The 23,262-nt window shown below is 39.8% G+C and overlaps 2 protein-coding genes across 2 annotated transcripts; one reads left to right on the forward strand and one right to left on the reverse strand.

The window, feature by feature from the left end:
- Positions 1-14,023: 14,023 nt before the first annotated feature.
- LOC149153912 (uncharacterized) lies at positions 14,024-18,634 on the forward strand. Its single transcript, XM_089443975.1, has 6 exons — positions 14,024-15,310; positions 15,521-15,868; positions 16,391-16,465; positions 16,640-16,848; positions 17,008-18,385; positions 18,521-18,634. Exons 1-6 carry the CDS (start codon positions 14,024-14,026, stop codon positions 18,632-18,634), a joined length of 3,411 nt encoding a protein of 1,136 aa, XP_089300101.1.
- An 836-nt stretch (positions 18,635-19,470) lies between these two features.
- Positions 19,471-20,380, reverse strand: LOC149153913 (uncharacterized). Its single transcript, XM_089443976.1, has 5 exons — positions 20,327-20,380; positions 20,050-20,259; positions 19,910-19,966; positions 19,783-19,835; positions 19,471-19,673 (listed from the first exon to the last, which is right to left on the reverse strand). The coding sequence occupies exons 1-5, from the start codon at positions 20,378-20,380 to the stop codon at positions 19,583-19,585; spliced, it is 465 nt and encodes a 154-aa protein (XP_089300102.1). The 3' UTR covers positions 19,471-19,582.
- Positions 20,381-23,262: the final 2,882 nt, after the last annotated feature.

Here is a 23,262-nt window from a genome sequence, read left to right on the forward strand (position 1 = left end):
TTTTATTATTTTTACAATGTAAAATAAACATTAATTTATTTTTTATATTTTTTATAATAAATACAAATTTATTAATATTTGTTTTCTTTAAGTGTCGTTACATACCTTTTAAGAAATATCATTTAAAACAAAATCATTACCAAGGATGTCAAACATTGATCTTCATTGAAACGTTTACGTCAGAAATTGTACAAATGTATTCCACATATTGCACAAATAAGTGAATAAGGCTGTAGTTTTTATGCATAGATCTATCGATTTTGTGCGACTTTTTATGAACTAACCAGTACTATACACTCCTATCGTGGCATAATAAAAACAAAACTAATTAAACCAATCAAAACACTATACACTCTTATCCTGGCATAATAAAAACAAAACTAATTAAACCAATCAAAATGTAAATAATTAAAATTATTATATTAAAAAAAATTAAGTAATATAAACTTTATAGGCTGCAATTCAATTTTTTATCAAAATGCCAATTAATTGATAATCAACGCCTTATCCCTGCAAGTGGCAATTAATTGAGAATCAACGCCTTCTACCTGCAAGTGGCAGGGTAATAAATCGAATATCATTTGCAACAAATTTAGCAACAAGGTTTGTCACATCGAATAAAAAAGCAATAGAAAGAAGAGTAACGAAGGCCCACTTCGGCTAGGAGTCTTGTTTATGGCACTTCGGATGGGAATCGCAATATTACAATATTTAAGTTCTGGTCTAATATTTAGTTCTTGTAATTTTGTTAAGGATTATAGCATTTATTTCATGTTCAATTTTTTGTGATTGAGTTTTTATGATGTTTTTTTTAGTAATTTTAATTGAAGTTTTGGGAAAATGCTAAATATTTTTATTTTTATATAAATTAAAAAATAATTTTGTAATTGTTGGAAATCTTATTTCTAATAATTTATTGGTCGAGCAAACCTTGATATGACATAATTTTTTCTAGTTGAATGAAATTTATTTTCAATGACATAATTCCTTTGGTTGAAGGAAGTTTATATTCGGTATTTGTCAGTGCATAACAAATATATATATATATATATATATATATATATATATATAAGTGGTCATTGCATCTATGAGTGCTTTAACACTAACAATGACGCTATTATGCCTTACACTACTATTAATTTTCCAAATAATATAAGAACTAATGAGATGGGTCTTAACTACTATTAGTCTTCCCAATAATACTAAAACTAATAGGGTGGTAGGTCCCTTACAGGGATAGAGGAAATGGGAAGGGCTAAAAAAATAGAAAACCCTGAACAAAATGCATAACAAGTAAAACATTATCCAATCACAGAAATAGATATATGGAATAATAAGTGTATAAAAATAAAAATATATTCCACATTTTTCAAAAATGATCTCCTTCTATACCTCCACATCCCTGCACCTGTACACTCTGGTAGCTCTACTATCACGCCCCCAACTCTTTTTCCACGAGTTAAGGTACGTGCAGAACCAGCCAAACACTTAAACATTTTCTTTTCTAAGTTATTTCCCGAACTACGCCTAACATTCACATAATTCACCATTTTACTTTATTAATGTGTGGAATAACATTAATACACTTTAAACCATGCAAGAGACAAAATTACACAAGTATGCATATAAATCTTTTATATTTGTTGTTTTTATAAAAGTCCCCGAGAGTAATCACTCAACCGAGTTTAGAGATTTTTACAATGGATAGTTGTCGTGCAGTTCAGCTGGTCGACCTGACTCGGCCGCTGCACCGTGCAAGCTTGCCCGACCCAACACACACCACCGTATTTCAAACTCATCACTGTCCATTCTGTTCATCGAACACCGTTCAATAGTGTCGCGGGTGCACTGCCCACCTAGGTCGCCTACCTGGCTCGTGCACATTTTCTGCGGGTGCACCGCCCACTGGGGCCGCCCTTCCCAGCTCGCCACTACACTGTCCACCCGCTACACATCTCCGTCGTGCTGACCGCCCTGCATGCCTGCCTTAGCTCATTCGCCCGCCCGTCAAGCTACCCGCAGGTCGTCCACCCACTTGTCAAGCTACCCGCGGGTCGTCTGCCGGCCTACCTTCTGCCTGCGGCTCACATGGCCATCTGCCTATTTGTAGCTCGTCCGCCTACCTGTCAACCTGTGGTGCGATGACCCAACTCGTTCACACTGCTGCACTGTTCTGCCCGATCTAGGGTCGCATTCCCTGCACCTCGCTTGGGATGTTTGCCCCTTAACTAAGGACTCCCTTGCTTGGATGTATGGAGAATGACTTGCCTCCTTCCAACACCAATCTGTCATTCCTTTATATGCTATCTCACCCATGGGTGGGGGCTTGCTTGTAACCAAGCCGATCCCTCCATTTGACACTTGACCATTTTCAAGCGTTGACCCAAGTGTAGGGCGCCCACATATGAGGTCGCCTGCCCATATAAAATCACCAACATCGCCCCTTCCACACTTAGTTGATTTTTCATCATGACTTCGTGAGAGTGCCCTTGGCTCGCTCGATTGGTCCAAATCGTTGTTCAGGCGCGCCCTCCAACTCGCCCGTTAAACACGACCAACTCGTCTCGCCCATCGCGTGCCCATCCGGACTTGTGCCAACTCATTGGTTCAAAGCACCCGCCTGACATGCTCGACTCGCCAACGTGTGATGATGACTCGGGGGCTTTACATCCTCCCCTAACTAAAGTCATTGTCATCCTCGACAATCCGCCTATCATCCGTAGCTTCCTGTCGTACTTCGCAATCTTTTTCTTCCACCTCCACAGTGAGTCCTCCGTCTCCCAGCTATCCTCCTCCAGTGCATCCTTCCATCTAATGAGGAATTCTCATCGCATGTTACTTCTAAGGCCTATCGTTCGAAGATCCAGGATCTTCTCCAAAACAAGGTTCGGTCTGTCAACAATCATGGGCGGTCCTCTCGGTGGATCTGTCGTATCTGGATGGTCTGCATCAACTTGACACTTCTTCAACTGATAGATATGAAAAACAAGATGTTTTGAATGCATGTGGTTTGGAAGCTCCAACTCATATGCAACTTCTCCCACTCGCTTCTTCACTCGAAATGGCTCTTCATACTTCCTCGTTAAAGATCTCTCAGTCCCCTTAGGTGGATGGAACTCATCTCCGGTAATCCTAAGAAAAACCATATCTCCCACACTAAAATGTGCATCCTACCTATCCTTATCTACCCATTTCTTCATCCTCCTTGCAGCCTCATGCAAGTGCAACCATGCCAACTCCAAGGTCTCCTCCCATGTTGTCATGAATCTCTTCGCATGAGGACTCCTCATGAAACCTCTCATCAATAAGGCATGAGGAGCAACTGGAAACTGCCCATTCACCAGCGCAAATGGGCTATACCCCGTTGCAGAACTCTTCTGCATGTTGTGTCTAAACTGAGCTACATCCAAGAGGTCAGGCCAATTCTTCTGATCAGCCATCACATAATGTCTCAAGTAGTCCTCCAGCAATGCAGTGATTCATTTAGTTTGCCCATTGTCTATGGATGGTAACTCAAACTCATCAACAATTCGGTCCCAAATAGCTTGAACAATGTGGTCCAAAATCTGCCTGTAAATCACAGATCTCGGTCTGACAAAATTATCAATGGAATTCCCCAATACTTCACTATGTTCTTGAAGAACAACTCCGCAGTCTTATCGGCTCCACAAGGTATCTTCATTGGAATGAAGACAACATACTTGGAAAAATGATCAACCACGACCATAATCCCGTTATACCTGTGCACCTGCGGTAACTGAATAATGAAGTCCATCAAAACACTCATCCAAGGTCTCTCTGGAATCGATAAAGGCTGTAACAATCCTCCCTGCCTCTGGGTGTCTAATTTGTCCTGCTAAAAAATAACACGTGTGCACATACTCCTCTACCTCCTCCCTCATCTTCTCCCAAAAGAATCCTCTCTCCAACAATGCCAAAAAACGATGCTGCCCTGGGTAGCCAGCCCATGGAGAACATGGCACTCCTTCAAAGGGTGTCTCCTAAGTCCAAATGTCTTCAGAACATAGAGTCGGTTCCCAAAGAATAAGAGCCCATCTCGGAGAAAAAACTTCTGTGTCTTCCCCTCCTTTATCTGCTTCACAATACTCTACGCCTGAGTATTGGTCTCAATACTCTCCTTAAGCTTATTTTCCATCCCCTCGGTCATCAGTACTTGACTCCTACTTCGTGCTACCCGATCTTCCTCCTCCTCCAATGCTACTAACTATCCCTTCCTACTAAGGGAATCTACAATTGCATTGAGTCTACCCGGCCTGTACTCAATAGTCATGTCAAACTCTGCCAAGAAGTCTTGCCAATGAGCTTGCTTCACTGACAGCTTTGATTGTGATGCAAAATAACTCGCTGCAATGTTGTCAGTCTTGACAAAAAAAGCCTTCCCAATCAAGTAATGCCTCCATACCTGTAAACAGTGGACTATTGCAGTCATCTCCTTCTCATGAACCAGATACCTTTGTTCTCTATCCTGCAACTTATGAACTCTCATACGCCACTGGATATCTATCCTGCATAAGAACTCCTCCTATCACAAAATCCAAAGCATCCATGTGTACCTCAAACGGTCTCTCAAAGTCGGGCAACTTCAGTATCGATATTGAAACCATCCTCTTCTTCAAGTCTTCAAATGCCATCTGACATTTCTCCATCCAATTCCATCGTTTATCCTTCTTCAAAAGGTTTGTCAGTGACGAGGTTACTTTGGAGTACCCCTCTACAAACTTCAGTTGGTAGTTGGTCATTCCCAAAAACACCCTCATATCATGGACATTCTTCGGTTTTTCCCAATCCTCTATCGCCTTCACCCTGTTCGGCTCCATCCGTCTGTTCCCTTGGCCCACAATGTGCCCAAGGAACGAAATCTCGGTCTGGGCAAACATACACTTCGACTCCTTAATGTACAACTGACTCTTCTTTAATGCCTCAAACACCAAATCCAAGTGTTTCTTATGATCTTCCATGTTATCACTGTACACCATGATGTCGTCCAAGTATACTACTATGAACGAATCCAAGTATGGACGTAGTACATCATTCATCAAAGTGAAAAATGTGGCAGGAGCATTGCACAACCCAAATGGCATAACAAGGAATTCAAAACTTCCATACCTTGTCACAATCATGGTATTCCTCTCATCTCCTTCTGCTATCTACACCTGATAATACCCATGCCTCAAATCTAGCTTGGAAAACACTTGGGCTTTTGCAAGCTTATCGAAGCAATCTACAGCTAATGGCAAAGGATACCTGTTCTTTATCATTTGCTTGTTGAGAGCACGATAATCACAACACATCCATAGCTCATTTGTGTCTTTCTTCTTCTGGAACAATACTGGAGCTCCATATGGGGACCTTGAAGGTCTTATGAAACCTGCATCAATCAACTCCTTCAACTGTCGTTTCAATTCCTCCAACTCTAGTCCTGACAACCGATAAGGAGCTTTTGCCGAAGGTTGCTTCCCTAGCTCTAGCTCAATGCTATGGTCCACCACACACCTTGGTGGAAGCTTCTTTGGTAGCTCATCGGGCATCAAATCTGCATACTTGGCCAACACCTTGGAAATTTCAGCTGGAACAGGCGTCCCCACTCCATCATCGCTAGCAACTTCTCTGATGACTGTCGCATATGTCTCTACATCCGACTCTTGCATAGCCTTCTCCAAACTTAGTGCAGAAAGATGTTGCACCTTCACCTCCTTCTTTTGCTTATGAGTAGGCAAAGTCCAAGTTCGTGAACCTCTAATCAACATAATCTCATTGCAGAAGGGAACAATAACCACCCTATTTCTCTTGAAGAAATCCTACCCCAATATCATGTCAAAGTCGTTCATCTCCATCGTCGTGAAGTCCAACTAACCCTGCCAATCTTCAATTCGAATTGGCACCTCGTGTGCCAATCTAGCCCCTTTAGCCCTTGAGTTCACTGTCTTGACCTCCACATCTAATGAGATAATCTATAGCCCAACTTCTTTTGTTAACCGTGTAGTCATGAAGTTATGTGTGGCACCTGTGTCCACCAACGTTTGGATGGTTTTTCCATGAACCACAAAGTCCAAGAACCCCAAACTATGAATTCAAGATTTCCTGTTCAAAACTTCAGACTGCATACATACCTGGTCTCTACAATTTCCTCCGATACCATCTATCACGACCCCAACTCCTTTTTCCCGAGTTAAGCTACGTGCGGCACCGACCAAACACTTAAACATTTTCTTTTCTATGTTACTTCCCGGACTACATCTAAGATTCACATAATTCACCATTTTACTTTATTAATGTGCGGAATAACATTAATACACTTTATACCATTCAAGAGACAAGATTACACAAGTATGCATATAAATCTTTTATATTTGTTGTTTTTATAAAAATCCTCGGGAGTAAACACTCAACCGAGTTTATATACTTTTACAATGCACAAATGTCGTGCAGCTCGGCCAATCAACCCAACTCGGTCGCTGCACCATGCAAGCTTGCCTAACGCAACACACACCACGATATGTCAAACTCGTTGTTGCCCGTTCTGTTCACCGAACACCATTCAGAAGTTCCATGGGCGCACTGCCCACTCAAGTCACCTACCTGGTTCGTGCACATTTTCCGCTGGTGCACTGCCCACCCGGGCCGCCCTGCTCAGCTCGTCGCTACACCGTCCACCCGTTACACAGCTCCATCATGTCGACCGCCCTGACTGCCTGCCTTAGCTCGTCCACCCACTCGTCAAGCTATGTGTGGGTCATCCGCCTGCATGCCTTCCACCTGCGGCTCATTCGCACGCCCGCATGTCCACAAGTCGTCCACCTACCCGTCGACCTGTGGTGCGATGACACAACTCATTCACACTGCTGCACTGTTTCACCTGACCTGCGGGCGCATTCCCTGCACCTCGCTTGGGATGTCCACCCCTTGCCTAAGTACTCCCTCGCTTGGATGTATGGAGAATGACTTGCCCCTTCCAACACCAATCTGCCATTCCTTGATATGCTAGCTTTCCCATGGGTGGGTGCATGCTTGTAACCAAGCCGACAACTCCATTTGACACTTAGCCATTTTCAAGCGTCATCCCAAGTGTAGGGCGTCCACATATGAGGTCGCCCTCCCATATAAACTCACCAACATCGCTCCTTCAACAGTTAGTCGATTTTTCATCATGACTTCGTGAGAGCGCCTTTGGCTCACTCGGTTGGTCCAACTCGTCATTCGAGTGAGCCCTCCAACTCACCGATTAAATGCGACCGAATCGTCACGCCCACCGCACGCCCATGCCAACTCGTGCCAACTCATGGGTTAAACGTGCATGCCCGACTGGCCAACATGCGCTGATGACGTGCGGGCTTTACATCTAAACTTCCACATTTCCATATATTTGGAATTGATTGTCTGTCTTAATCTAACCTTCATCTTTTGACAACATCACCTGCTAACAACGTCGTCACTTCTAACATGTCCATATTTAATACAACTGGTCTTTACATTTCCCCAATTTAACAAATTTGTCATTTTACTATAGTATTTTTTCAAAAGAGTTTTATAAATAATATAAATCATTACAATTATGTATTCACAAATTTTATATTTCATAAAGATTTTTCAGGGGGATAATTAGATAATCTATCGTCATGATTGAAGCCAGTAGAAGATCCAACACTTGTGGGCTTAACATGTCGGGCGTGAAGTCAAAACCAGACTCCATAAACCCAAGTAGAAGTAACTGTGTGCAACAAAGGATGTGTTGGAGAACGAGCATTTGCCACACTTCTGCATTCCTACACCTTCACACTCTCATGCCTCTGCTATTCAAATTCTTCGGTCATTCATATTATTCTTCTTTGCGATAGAACATTTTTAAAAGCAGAATTAACTATGTGGAACAAAGGATGTGTTGGAGAACGAGCACTTGCCACACTTCTGCTTTCCTGCACCTTCACACTTTCGTACCTCTCCACATTCAAATTCTTCGCTTATTCATATTCTTCTTCTTTGTGACAGAACATTTTTCTTTTAATTCCATGCCGTCAAAGATGAATCTCATTCATCTTTTGTTTTGTTGGTGGTGTCCGCATAGGCTATTTCAGTCCTTGCAATAGATTTTAACAGAGTGATGAGGGTAGAGAATATACATACTATGTAACTAAATAAACACATAATTCCTCAGCTAATATTGAATGATAATAATCATCCTACAACTGATGACTTTTGTAGGGTCCTTGAAAGGAAATCAACATACCAAACATCTTGCAGTTTCCACGCCTCTCTATTTTATATGGTTGTATGTACCAGGTCTTTCATTGTGTATCTTCTTAAATATGTGAAGACATAGTGCAATTGAAAGTGATTTCCGTGGTTTTGTTGTGGCCAAAGCACCTGGAAAAGCTTCTGCAAATTTTCTGGATTTTGCAGCTCTGATTTTCTTTATTCTGTCTTTCGGTTGGAAAACGGCCACAAATTCTTTCTTCATAATGACGATGGTTTAATACGTGCATTAGTGCTGCTCCTTGCAACATATAATTTTGGTGTCACACTTGACTTTATCATGGGCAGAAGCATAATGTAGTTGAAAGCCGAAAAAACTATGGATAACTAACGAATCCATTAATAAATTCGATCAATAATTTTTTACACAAAACTGCACATGCACCCAACACTATATACATATTCACAAGTTCATAAAAGGATATAAACAAGGCTTTCACGGACGCTTATTTGTGTATAAATATGCAAAAAAGTGCCCTACGTTTACTCTCGACCACTGAGAAAAGAAGAAGCATAGCAGAGCATTACCCATGAGCACCCATTTCATCTCTGGTACAAACAAAAGCGAGCAAATGATAATTGAAAGAAGGATTCAAATGGATAAAGGCTAACAACCGCGTAATTAGGCCGAAACCTTCTACTCTCCCATAATACCGAAAATTTTATGCATTAAGCATGGCTAGTTCAGAGATGATCAGAGAATGGCAGCCGTAAGGGCCATAGATTTTAAATGAGGGGCTATAATGATACTGAATTGTTATATAGAGGGGTTTTAAGACAATATTTGTAGAAGGTTTTTTATTTCAATTTAAGGTGGATAAGGATTTGTTGATTTTTTTATTTTTTTAATTGACCATCTAGATTGATTTTCAAGAGAATATACTTAGTATATGATTGGTCTTAATGCTTAACAATGGTTGCGCTATGTTACAGATCTTGTTAGGTTGCATTGACTTTTAATAAATGTTTTTAGGGATTTGAGATTATTCCAATTCTAATAAGTTCATATTCTAATAAGATGGGGAAATTAATATATAAGAAAATTTTATTTAGCAAAACGATCTATTATACAATAAGATGTGTAATTGTCTTTCTTTTTCAAATTAGATTAAATTAGTGCCACATGGCTCCTAGCCCACCAATTTCCTAGGGATTTGAGATTATTCCAATTCTAATAAGTTCCTCCATAATAAATTCCTCATTATTATTTATAACATTTATTTATATATAAGAAAATTTTATTCAACAAAATGGTCTATTACTTTTAATAAATTTAAAAAATTATATTAGTAAATGGCTCCCCACCCACCAATTTCCTAGGGATTTGAGATTATCCCAATACTAAAAAGTTCCTCCATGATAAGTTCTTCATCATTATTTATAATATTCATTTATATATAAGCAAATTTTATTTAGAAAAATGGTCTATCTTACAATAAGATGCGTAATTTTTTTGTTTTCTTAAGTTAAAGTTGACTCATAACTTTTTTATACATGGTTAATCAAGTAAATGTGTGCATTAGTAAGGCATTTTTAGTGTTACAGTAACTTTTTTTTTTATATTTTGAGTAAATTGTCTTAACTTTAAACAAAAAAAATATTGTAAATTGTCTTGAGTATTGTCTTTAAGCGAGTGTCTTAAAATGTTGTCTTTATAAAGATACTATAGAATACAAGTTTTATGGTCTCTTAACAGACAATCCATTTTTGTCTCTCAAGAGACTATAGCTACAATTAAGGACATATTTTCTATATAGAGACCGTATGTCTTTAATCCCAGTTATTGTCTCTATAGAGATAATATATTTTTAATCACAGTTATTGTCTCTCTAGAGACAATAAATTTTTTTCTTTACAAACAAATTATAGAATCTGGATATGTTTGTTTCTTGAGTGATTAATTCATGTTATGGCATGATGGAATCAAACCACCAATCTCCTGCGTGCAAGGTAGGTGCTATTCCATTAAGCTAGCACCCTTTAAACAAATGTGTTATCTCAATAAAAAAAAATAAAAATCTACAAGAAAAAAAGTACCATGTTCATATAGTGAAAAGAAATTATGTTAGTTGTTCCTACATGACAAATTTTAGACAAAATGAAAAAAATTGTATATGTTAAAGTGAGAAAGTAAGTGGAAAATGTATGTTAGAATAAGAATATTCAGGATTGAAAACTAGGTGCAGGTGGTAAAGACTTCAATCTATTGTATGTGGTTTTCACATAATCAAAACTAACCTTTAAGACTCAAAGGCTAAAGAAATGAAAACAGACATTCCCACAAGAAACCCTTCAAAAATTCAGGAAAGGGATGATAATTGATTTAGCCCCCTTAGGACTATAATAATTATGTGAAACATCGACCATGAATAATAATAAGAGATGCCCCAAACTTCCAAGGAAAGATTCAGTGCTAACACTAAATAGAAAAACATCAAGGAAAGTTGCAGGCAATAAAACAAAAATTAACCAACCCATCCAACTTCGAACCAAAGAGTTCTATCTCCCACACAGAAGGAAGGAAGTTGAAAAGAGAGGTGTAGGAAAAAAGAAATCACAAACAAGAAAGTCTTGGATAAACAAACCTTGTTGGAATAAGCACATAGAGGAGGCCCCACTATGAATTGTAGGGTGTTGGTAAGTATGAAAAAATAGAGCATCTTTAAGATAGTTAATCAACATAGAAAATTCATCCGTTGTTCATCAAGAAACTAAACTTGAGGAAATTATTAATGTAAACAAAATATTCTTTAGAAATATATTTTAGGTACTCGTATAAATCATAAGGTATTCTCAAGAGGTTTGGTTACTATTTGGGACCATGCTGCCCTTTAGGAAATATTTTGTTGGAAAATCAATGGCCAACCATCGAGATTATGTTGAAAGTACAAGCCAAATGCTAAAACTAATTAGCATTCATGATCCACACTTGGTCTGTGAAAACATCCTGCTAGGAAAAAGTAAAACTCAAAGGATTTGTTGATCATATGCCCTTATATGTTAGACTTGTAGCAGGATATTTCATCTCGGCATGGAATGCTAAAGAAAAAAGTGAGGTTTCTATATGAGGTAACCTTGTCGTGAGACAGTAGATGACCTGAGTTGTAAATGGAAGTTTAAAGATATAAGGCATAGCAAAGGAAAGTACAGTTGGACAAACAAAACATTACGTAGTCAACTTCATTGTTGAAAAATTTGAGAGGTTTATGTTTCTTATCACCAAGAAACACCCTAAGGCTCTCCTTAAGAACTATTCTCAGTTTTAGGTCACAACCACAAGCTATGATAGAAACTAAATCCTGATTAATTTTGGATATAATCCTACTTAAATCAGACAAGATGGTTTTGAGCATCTCATGAATAAATCCTAGGCCATCTCCACAATAGGCTTCACCAAATACATATTGGAGCATAAGAATGCACCTAAAGATGTAGACACACAAAAATAGTAAGAAAAGATCTTGAGGCTTAAATTTAGAGGAATGTGCCTGAATGCAGGATAGAAAATTACAAAGAATTTTCATTACCACATTTTAGGAAGTTTCTCTCCTTAGTGAAAACAAATTAAATAAATCTTTAATTCAACAACATTTTAATTTTTTCTTTTCCGAGGAAGTCGATAGGATGAACTTGAAGGTCCATTATCGAAGATGGATTCAGAAAAAGCATGGTGAAAGAAAGTATGGAACATTGTAATTAAGAATACGTTGAATAAACTAAATCGTGTTGATCTTCTAATTAGAGATCTGTACATTATTATCTTTCCCTTTAGGCAATAATTTTCTAGAATTTTATCTTTGGCTTCAAAGTGATGCAGGAGCATCCAGCTCCGAGGAGACAAAAGGTGGTTGACTGTCTCGAAAAAAAAAACAAACCGAAGATTTCATGTATTGTTGGACAGGTTATTAAACTTGTCATTTTTTTTTGTTATTTGTTTCATTTTCCAGAAGTCCGTTAAAGACAGTAGGATTAAGGTTATGAACTGTTTTAGTTTAGGAAATAATTAGCAGTTGGTTATTATTTTTATTTTTTTTTTTAAAAGAAAAAGAACTGGCTAACAGTTGGACAGATTCTGGTTGAACAGTTCAACCGAAAGCAAGAAGCAGTTACACCTTGCAGGTATTTAAACAAAGGAAAAATAGTTGGAAGGGGTGGAATCTCCAGCGAAAAGAAACAAATAGAAAGACAGTTTTCTGTAATAAAGAAAAATCATTTTCTTTGCCAACTTAAATCCACTGCCAATTATTCCATGCATTGAGTTCCTATGTTCGTTTCATAATTTCTTTTACTGGTGAGTAGAAATGCATCTGTAATCAATAGAACAACAAGTTGTATTTATTCCAACAGGGTCTACACAAGCCGAAAGGGAGAAACATTGCACACAGGGAACCATTTTCAGCGAAAGGGAAAGGGAGATCCATTCAGCATACAAAACAGTCACCAACGAAATACCAGGTAACGCATATGATACCATCAACCCATTTGAAAAATAATACAAGTACTGAAAGCAAATAAGAAACGGTTTAATTCGATTAATCTGTTTAACCACCGTCCATTACAAGAAAGAGTGCACAGAAGGGTTTGCGAGCCAGACAACGCTCAAACAAAAACAAGTTGATTTAAAAAAAAAAACCTTTTAAACTAAATACAACATATCAAGGGCTATTCGTGCCATGGAGTGACAGAGTGGAACACGGACCCAACAACAACCCAAGTGACTGTAATCACAGAAGGAGCGAGAACCAAGAGTAGCAAAACCCCATCACAAAGCTAACAATCGAATCGTGGTCGGAATGACCCTACCCGGTTGTTTGAGTCTGGCCGGCTTTGTCCTGCTTCCCGGAAATTGCAGAGAGAGCAAGCCCTCGGCGACCAGCAACTTTAAGTAACCTGCATAACAGAGGAGGAAGCGGGTTAGCTGTTGGAAGTGCAGAACCCGGAAGGAGGGGACAAGGTAACATAGAAAACAAAACGAAACCACAAGCATATTGGCGTGTACCTGTGGTTGATAAGGTGGCGTTGCGAGTGAAGGCCGAAATCGACAACCAGAACCTAATAACAAGGAACGAGTCCATAAGAACCTAAGAAAAGTGCAAAGCAAATTATGGCATAGAACAATTGTATACCTCGGAGGTGGCAAGGTCGAACGAATCAAGCCAGAAGTGTGGAGCTGAAGGGCTACCCTGTCACAACTAAAAACAACAGTTACCAAACCAGAGAAACGAACCCATAAGACTAAAACAATCCAGAGTAACAGCAATCATACCATAGCACAGAGCAGGGAACTGATAGTGTTGTCGCCCTCAGAGAAAAGCCCAACGCACAGAACAGAAAAAGCCTGGGAGTCACCAACATACCTCGGCAGAGCAGAGCGGAGAGCCACAGCACAATGAACAAATGAGAATGACAGCCAAACGAGGGTAGGGTTTGTCAAAAGGCGGGAGCGACCAGATCGAGGAGACCGACAGATGGCGTTCTATGACCGGTGAAAAGGGACTGTAATAAATACATGAAGATTGCAAAGTGGATCCAAATCCACGGACCTCTGAAGCGTGTTTAATATCGCCGCACCGCAACGTGACATGTGACATAACCATAGTTTAAAAACGAAGAGACAAGAGGGACCTGTAACCTAGCGCGGTTACCAACTAGGTTCGAGTTAATATACACACGGTTGAAATAACCCTTACGCATCGTTGGAGGGCTGGGCCATCAAAAGTGGTATCAGAGCAGGTTTGCTGAATAGAAACAAATGGAGGTTGGCAGAAGAGGAAGAGGAAGAGGAAGAGCAGTCCGAAGAATAGCAGAAGAGGGACTACGTGAGGAGATTCACGTTTTGCGTGAAAGATTGGCAGTAGTAGAAGCTGGGGGAAGGAGAGACCCAGCAGATGATAGTGATGAAGATGTGGCAGAATTAGAAGATGAGTTTGAAGGGGTGACACCTGAACTCCGGTTATTAAAGTCAGTTTTGCTGTCCAGTCATAAGCCAAAGCACGAGCTTCCCACTTATGACGGAAGTTTGTCTGCAGATGTGTTACTGGATTGGTTGAGTGAAGTAAACAAGTATTTTGAGTTTGAGGAAACCAGTGAGGACAAGCAGGTGAAGTTCGCCGCCACAAAATTGAAAGGACATGCATCCTTGTGGTGGGACAGCATTCAGGCGGAAAGGAAAAGGCTACACAAACAGCCTATAAAGAAGTGGACCAGGATGGAAGCAAAACTGAAGGAGAAGTTTCTGCCGAAAGACTATCAGATCATGTTGTATAGGCAGGTACAGAACTTGAAGCAAAGAGGGATGACTGTTAAAGAATATATAGAAGAGTTCTATAAGCTGAATCTGAGGGCAGGGTATATGGAAGATACCCCAGAAAAGACAGCCAGATTCGTGAATGGGTTGAGAGGGGAAATATTGGATGAAATCGGTATCCTCTCACCCAGAACTTTGGATGAAGCATACCAGTTTGCTCTAAAGGCGGAGGAGAAAATCAACAGGAAACAGAATGCCAGGAGAGGAGGCGGAACTGGCAGGGGAAAAGGAAAGGTTTTTGGCAGAGGCAGAGGTGCAGGTTCAAGTGAAGAAGGCAGCAGTTCTAAATCTGCAGGAACAACAGAGAAGGACAATAGCACTAGAGGAGGACGACCGGCCCAGCGAGGGCGAGGAAATGGTCGGGGCAGGGGAACTGTCCAGTGCTATCGTTGCCACAAGTGGGGGCACAAGTCGTATGACTGTCCTGAAGGTGAACCAGTAGGTGGGAGAGGAGCTTATGTTGCCCAGCCGGAGGATGCTGAGGCATTACCTCAGGAAGTGGAGAACGCACCAGAGACGGGTGAAGCTTTGGTGTTGAATAAGGTGCTGTTGAAACCAGCAAAAGAAATTGCAGAACCTGACCAGCAAAAGGCTTTGTTCCGAATAGTTTGCAAGTCACAGGGTAAGTGCTGCAAGCTGATCATCGACAGTGGAAGTACCGACAATTTAGTGGCTGTAGAGATGGTGGAGAAGCTGGGATTGAAAAAGCTGAAGCACCCCACTCCCTACAAAGTGTCATGGCTGCAAAAAGGACATCAACTGTTAGTTGATGAACAGTGTGAGGTGGAGTTCCAGATAGGCAGGTATAAGGATAAAATTATCTGCGATGTTATGCCAATGGATGTCTGTCATATACTGCTAGGACGACCCTGGCAGTTTGACAGAAGCGCAGTTCATGACGGGAAAACTAACTGTTATAAGTTTGTCAAAGATGGGATCAAGCACACGCTTGTACCCATTAAAGAGGAGAGTGCAGCCGAGACCAGTGGGGTAAAAGCACTATTGATGGGCGGAAAAGAATTTCTAAAACAGATTGAAGACAGTGATGTAAATTTTGCTGTCGTAAGAAGGCCAAAGGCAGTGATACTGCACACACAGATTTCAGGCTTGCCCGAGGGAATCCAAAATATGTTGCAGGAATTTGGAGACATCGTGGTGGATGATCTTCCGGATGAACTACCCCCCAGGAGAGGTATCAGTCACTGTATTGACTTTATACCAGGGGCCAGTCTGCCAAATAAAGCAGCCTATCGTATGAGCCCTAAGGACCACGAAGAAATTAGGAAGCAGGTCCAGGAGTTGTTGGATAAGGGATTGATTAGAGAAAGCATGAGCCCCTGTGCAGTACCGACCGTTTTGGCTCCAAAGAAAGGAGGAGAGTGGCGAATGTGCACGGATTCTAGAGCCATTAACAAAATTACTGTTAGGTACAGATTTCCATTGCCGAGAATGGACGATATGATGGACTGTTTGAGTGGGGTGGCTTATTTCTCGAAGATTGATTTGAAGAGTGGATATCACCAGATCCGAATCCGGGAAGGAGATGAGTGGAAGACAACTTTCAAGACAAATGAAGGGTTGTATGAGTGGCTGGTGATGCCATTTGGGCTGAGCAATGCTCCCAGTACTTTCATGCTCCTGATGAATGAGGTGCTGAAGGAATTCATTGGGAAGTTCGTAATAGTTTACTTGGATGACATTCTGATTTTCAGTAAAACCAAGGAAGAACATTTCAGGCATGTTCGAAGTGTGTTGAGGAAGCTGCAGCAAAACAAGTTGCTGATCAATCTGAAAAAGTGTACCTTTTTTCAGCGGGAGTTAGTGTACCTGGGTTTTGTAATTGCAGAGAATGAACTGAAGATGGACCCAGAAAAGGTGGCAGCTATAGTTAGCTGGCCTTCTCCAAGAAGTTTATTTGAAGTCTGAAGTTTTCACGGACTAGCAAGTTTTTACAGGAAATTCATCAGGAATTTTAGTGAGATCTGCACACCCATGCTGGATACAACCAAGAAGGCAAATCAACTTTTCCACTAGACCGAATCAGCGGAAAATAGTTTTCAGACTTTGAAAAGGAAGATTACCGAAAGGCCGATATTGAGGCTGCCTGACTTCAACAAACTTTTTCAAGTTCGTTGTGATGCCAGTGGTACAGCCATTGGGGCAGTGCTTAGTCAGGAGGATAGACCAGTCGCGTATTTCAGTGAAAAGCTAAACGAGAGTAGACAGAAGTACTCAACCTATGACAAGGAGTTCTACGCAATTATACAAGCGTTAAAGCATTGGAGACATTACCTGTTGGGTAATGAGTTTGTTTTATTTACGGATAATTCTGCATTACAGTACATCATGCAGCAACATAAATTGAACCATAAGCATGCAGCATGGGTTGAGTATCTTCAGAATTTCACGTTTGTATTGAAACATATTAGTGGGCAAGCGAACAAGGTGGCAGATGCACTGAGTAGGAGGACCCTACTCTTACAGGAAAGTACAATGCAAGTTTTAGGCTTTGAGCACCTGAGGGAACTGTATCAAACAGATGCAGATTTTAAGGAGGCCTATGAGGCCTGCCAAAACCCTCTGTTGAGAAATAATAGTCCATGGTTGGACTACAATTTACAGGAAGGATTATTATTTAAGGGAGGACAGTTATGTATTCCCAACTGTTCTATGCGAGAGAACATTATTCAGGAAAAACACAGTGGGGGTCTGGCCGGACATTTTGGTATAGACAAGACATTTTCACAGGTAGGGCATTTCTATTTTTGGCCAAAGTTGCAACGGGACGTACAGAGGTACGTAAGTAGGTGCAAGATTTGTCAACTAGCAAAGGGTCACAGTCAGAATACAGGTCTTTATTTACCATTACCCATTCCGAGCAGACCGTGGGACTCCGTCAGCTTGGATTTTGTTCTGGGTTTGCCTAAGACACAGCGGGGTTTCGATTCAGTAATGGTAGTGGTAGATCAATTTTCAAAGATGGAGCACTTTATACCTTGCAAGAAAACCAGTGATGCTACTTATGTAGCACATTTGTTTTTTACTGAGATCGTTAGACTGCATGGTCTCCCAAGGTCCATCATCTCCGACAGGGACGTAAAGTTCACCGGACATTTTTGGCGAACCCTGTGGAAAAAGTTGGACACCCAGTTACAGTTCAGCTCCGCTTACCACCCGCAGACCGATGGACAAACTGAAGTGGTAAACAGGAGTCTGGGGAATTTGCTACGGAGCTTAATAGGCGAAAATTCACGGATGTGGGACCATGTACTTGCTCAGGCGGAATTCGCATATAACGATTCACCTAATCGCAGCACCGGTTATAGTCCCTTCCAGATCTTATACGGCATGCATCCACGCGGAGTGCATGAATTACGAGATTTGGGAAAGCTCGAAAAACGAAGTGCTGATGGGGAAGATTTCGCCCAAGCAATGAGCGACTTACATGAGCAGGTAAAGCTGAAATTGCAGGACAGTAGTCAAAAGTATAAGCAGCGAGCTGATTCAAAGCGACGGGAAGTTCAGTTTAACGTTGGAGATGAAGTCCTTGCGTATTTACGCAAGGAACGGTTTCCAAAACGGGAATACAACAAGTTGAAGTATAAAAAGATTGGTCCTTGCAAAATCATTCACAAGTTTTCTGCAAATGCCTATGAGCTACAGTTGCCACCAGGGATCGGTATTTGTCCCATCTTTAACGTGGCAGACCTGTTCCCCTATGTCGCTGATCCGGAAGACAGCGCATCAGCAAAGCCACCGCGGAACACCAGTTGTGAGGAAAGATCATGGATGAGACAGATGCCAATGGCACAGCCCCTTGAGATCGAGAGGATCCTCGACACACAGGTAGCCAGGCGCACATGCAGGAAGGAATATCTGCGGTACTTGGTCAAGTGGAAGGACCGTCCGATAGAGGACAGTTCGTGGGTCGACGCAACGCAGATACAGAAAGCAGGTTATTCTGTCGATGACCTCATGGAACGGAGCCATGAATTTTTGCCACCCCGAAAGCCTAATGCAGGAGCATCCAGCTCCGAGGAGACAGAAGGTGGTTGACTGTCTCGAAAAAAAAACAAACCGAAGATTTCATGTATTGCTGGACAGGTTATTAAACTTGTCATTTTTGTTTCTTTTTGTTATTTGTTTCATTTTCCAGAAGTCCGTTAAAGACAGTAGGATTACGGTTATGAACTGTTTTAGTTTAGGAAATAATTAGCAGTTGGTTATTATTTAAAAAAAAAAGAAAAAGAAAAAGAACTGGCTAACAGTTGGACAGATTCTGGTTAAACAGTGCAACCGAAAGCAAGAAGCAGTTACACCTTACAGGTATTAAAACAAAGGAAAAATAGTTGGAAGGGGTTGAATCTCCAGCGAAAAGAAACAAATAGAAAGACAGTTTTCTGTAATAAAGAAAAATCATTTTCTTTGCCAACTTAAATCCACTGCCAATTATTCCATGCATTGAGTTCCTATGTTCATTTCATAATTTCTTTTACTGGTGAGTAGAAATGCATCTGTAATCAATAGAACAACGAGCTGTATTTACTCCAACAGGGTCTACACAAGCCGAAAGGGAGAAACATTGCACACAAGGAACCATTTTCAGCGAAAGGGAAAGGGAGATCCATTCAGCATACAAAACAGTCACCAACGAATTACCAGGTAACGCATACGATACCATCAACCCATTTGAAAAATAATACAAGTACTGAAAGCAAATAAGAAACGGTTTAATTCGATTAATCTGTTTAACCACCGTCCATTACAAGCAAGAGTGCACAGAAGGGTTTCTGAGCCAGACAACGCTCAAACAAAAACAAGTTGATTTAAAAAAAAACCTTTTAAACTAAATACAACATATCAAGGGCTATTCGTGCCATGGAGTGACAGAGTGGAACACGGACCCAACAACAACCCAAGTGACTGTAATCACAAAAGGAGCGAGAACCAGGAGTAGCAAAACCCCATCACAAAGCTAACAATCGAATCGTGGTCGGAATGACCCTACCCGGTTGTTTGAGTCTGGTCAGCTTTGTCCTGCTTCCCGGAAATTGCAGATAGAGCAAGCCCTCGGCGACCAGCAACTTTAAGTAACCTGCATAACAGAGGAGGAAGCGGGTTAGATGTTGGAAGTGCAGAACCCGGAAGGAGGGGACAAGGTAACATAGAAAACAAAACGAAACCACAAGCATATTGGCGTGTACCTGTGGTTGATAAGGCGGCGTTGCGAGTGAAGGCCGAAACCGACAACCAGAACCTAATAACAAGGAACGAGTCCATAAGAACCTGAGAAAAGTGCAAAGCAAATTATGGCATAGAACAATTGTATACCTCGGAGGCGGCAAGGTCGAACGAATCAAGCCAGAAGCGTGGAGCTGAAGGGCTACCCTGTCACAACTAAAAACAACAGTTACCAAACCAGAGAAACGAACCCATAAGACTAAAACAGTCCAGAGTAACAGCAATCATACCATAGCACAGAGCAGGGAACTGACAGTGTTGTCGCTCTCAGAGAAAAGCCCAACGCACAGAACAGAAAAAGCCCGGGAGGCACCAACATACCTCGGCAGAGCAGAGCGGAGAGCCACAGCACAATGAACAAATGAGAATGACAGCCAAACGAGGGTAGGGTTTGTCAAAAGGCGGGAGCGACCAGATCGAGGAGACCGACAGATGGCGTTCTATGACCGATGAAAAGGAACTGTAATAAATACATGAAGAAAACAAAGTGGATCCAAATCCACAGACCTCTGAAGCGTGTTTAATATCGTCGCACCGCAACGTGACATGTGACATAACCATAGTTTAAAAATGAATAGACAAGAGGGACCTATAACCTAGCGCGGTTACCAACTAGGTTCGAGTTAATATACACACGGTTGAAATAACCCTTACGCATCGTTGGAGGGCTGGGCCATCACAAAGAGGCTTCAAATTTATAGAAAATACTTCCCTCATAGTTGATCGAGGAGTTACATGGATTGAATTTCAAAATGTGGGGGTTATTCTACCAAGAGTATCAATAGTTGGATCTTAATACAACTATCCTAAAGTTGGCAATGAGCGTCTTCAAAGATCATCTACAACACCACAAATGTTGTAATTTAGATAGGCGTGAGGGGGAAAGAGTACATTGTCATGTTAGAGACTACTTAGAGTTAATTTTGGTGATACTAATAATTTCAATTATGCAATCCAAGGGTACCAACTATATGATTATGTTTCCCTATTTTGCAATATTTTGGTGATACTAATAATTTCAATTATGCAATCCAAGGGTACTAACTATATGATTATGTTTCCCTATTTTGCAATTGTATGACCTCAAATGAAAAAAATCTATATATGATCTATGGTGTATGCTTGTCTATCAAATGCATTAACGTTCTAATTTCATTATATTAAAAAATTCAAATATTCGTATCCATATTTTATTTATATAATTTGAATGTACTCATTTACATAATCCGCTCTTGTGCACATAGAAATAAATATCCATGCTCTAGTGTCCCTTCGCACACAACTGTTTGGAATATCTTTTGTAAGGGTAATGAAGTCACCAAAGTCCGTTGATCATCCAATCAATTAATCAACATTTATCAAGGGTTATGTAAACAAAATTAAACCAAAATTCAGAGGAAATTTTATGTCGTGTGACACACCACAAAGGAGGAAATTTTATGTCATGCAGAAAGGTATCTTTTATATGCATCCTCAATGTCCCTACAACTCACTTTTTTATAAATATATCAATATAAATTGTATTAAAATAGGAAAAAACCATTGAGGAAACATTGTGTGGGAAATTTTCCTAACAATGCGGCAGAACTCTAACTTTTGACAAAGTCCTTACTAGATTTCACATCAAAGCTTTCGATACATAAAGGCATATAACATAAAGTTTCATGGTGAACATACAACATTTTTTTATTCAATCAACATGTCAACCCAAGTTTAAAAGAGATGTTATACAAACAAAATCAAAGGTTTTTTTTAATGTGATGTGAATAGACGAAAAGTTAAAAAGAATACAACATGAAAGACAAGTTCTTTGAAGTATCCACATGAGGCAAATACTCAACACCTAAATTTTTTTTAAATGTTTCACACAACATATCACACTCAAAATAACTTTTATTATGATATAGTGTTTCACACTCAAAAAAATATGTGTTTGACATATCCTAGCAGGTCTTGTTCATGTGACACATTGCGATTTCTAAAACATTACTACATCCACAATAAAAGGGAACTTGGGGAAATTAAACTTCCTGAGGGACATCTGAGTTCAACCCTGCCTCAAACAATCCTAGTGATAAGCATCCCATTCTGAGTGGATTGATCTTCTTCAATCCAATAATTAAGCTAGCCCCAACCAAAGCTGGACCTAGGCATAAAAAAAAGAAAATTCTTAAATTTTCTTTCCTACTATCAATATATTCTTAATTTACTCAACGAATTTTAAAAATAAATCTTTTCACTTTTTACACTTTAAAACTACATTTTACACCTTCAAGAAACAAGCACTAATTATAATAATCTATGCATACAAAAAGTTATTTATTCATTATTAAAAAATAGCATTATTGAGTTTTTCAAATTTCTCTTTATTAAAAAAACCAAAAAAAACCACCTCCATGTAAAGAATGAATTATTTCCAAACTTTTAACTTTTATTATAATTTATTAATGGGAAAAACTATTTTTGCATTATTATTAATGTTTTCAAACTTTCGGTTAGAAATAAAATAGAGAGTTTTAAAAGACACCACTAATTGTGGAAACGATAAAATGGTCAGATACATGGATCCGATCATTTCAAATTGACTTTTATGGCAGAAGGTATTCAATGTGTCCAGTTGATAGCTATTATGCCAGTGTGTTAGTCTCTGTACGCTTAATAATTTATTACAACGAAAGGCGGATTTCCTTGCGAACCCATCTACATCATCCATCAGGCACACTGGAACGTAATAATCTTTAATAATAACTTCATCCATCAGGAACGCTGGAACGTAGTAATCTTGTAAGTCTAATCTTGAATAAGTAGACTGGAATGTAATAATCTTGAATAATAACTTCATCCATCAGAACGCTGGAACGTAGTAATCTTGAATTATTACATTCCTCGAAATCGACATTTTTTCATTTTTTCCATTTATAATGAAACATAAAATCTCATTAGTAGAAGTTTAGAATCCAATATGTCAAGTTGAGCGTGATTAAATGATATCACCATCCCACCATATCTCTGGACTATTAATGCATAATGGTTGAAAACCAAGGCCGATGTGGTTTTGTGCATGGGTCAACTAGAAGTTCACCATAAACCTTCAAACATTGAATTTTTAGAAATGAATCTAGATTGTGGATATATGTTTCCAAGTGTAGGATCTTGGAAAATTTTCAAGGTCATAGCTACAAAGTCACACAACCAAATCACAAGTATGAGATTTGTAATTGCAATTATCAAATATATCAATTGTTAATGGTATTGTATTGACAAAATTTGGTTAATGATTGTTCAAAAATAAAATAAAAGAAGATGGTATTTGGAAAAAGTTTCTACGAGATTATGAGTGGTATTTTAATTGGGTGAAGGGATTGCCTCTACTAGAATTGAAGTTAAAGTGAAGAGATGTTTTACTTATTATTCAAAAGCATATCACATGTGAAGGAAGGTAT

Source organism: Pinus tabuliformis, chromosome 9, assembly GCF_031772625.1.
Source record: "Pinus tabuliformis cultivar Carrire ecotype Pingquan chromosome 9, CPIR1, whole genome shotgun sequence".
Taxonomy (NCBI): Eukaryota; Viridiplantae; Streptophyta; class Pinopsida; order Pinales; family Pinaceae; genus Pinus; species Pinus tabuliformis.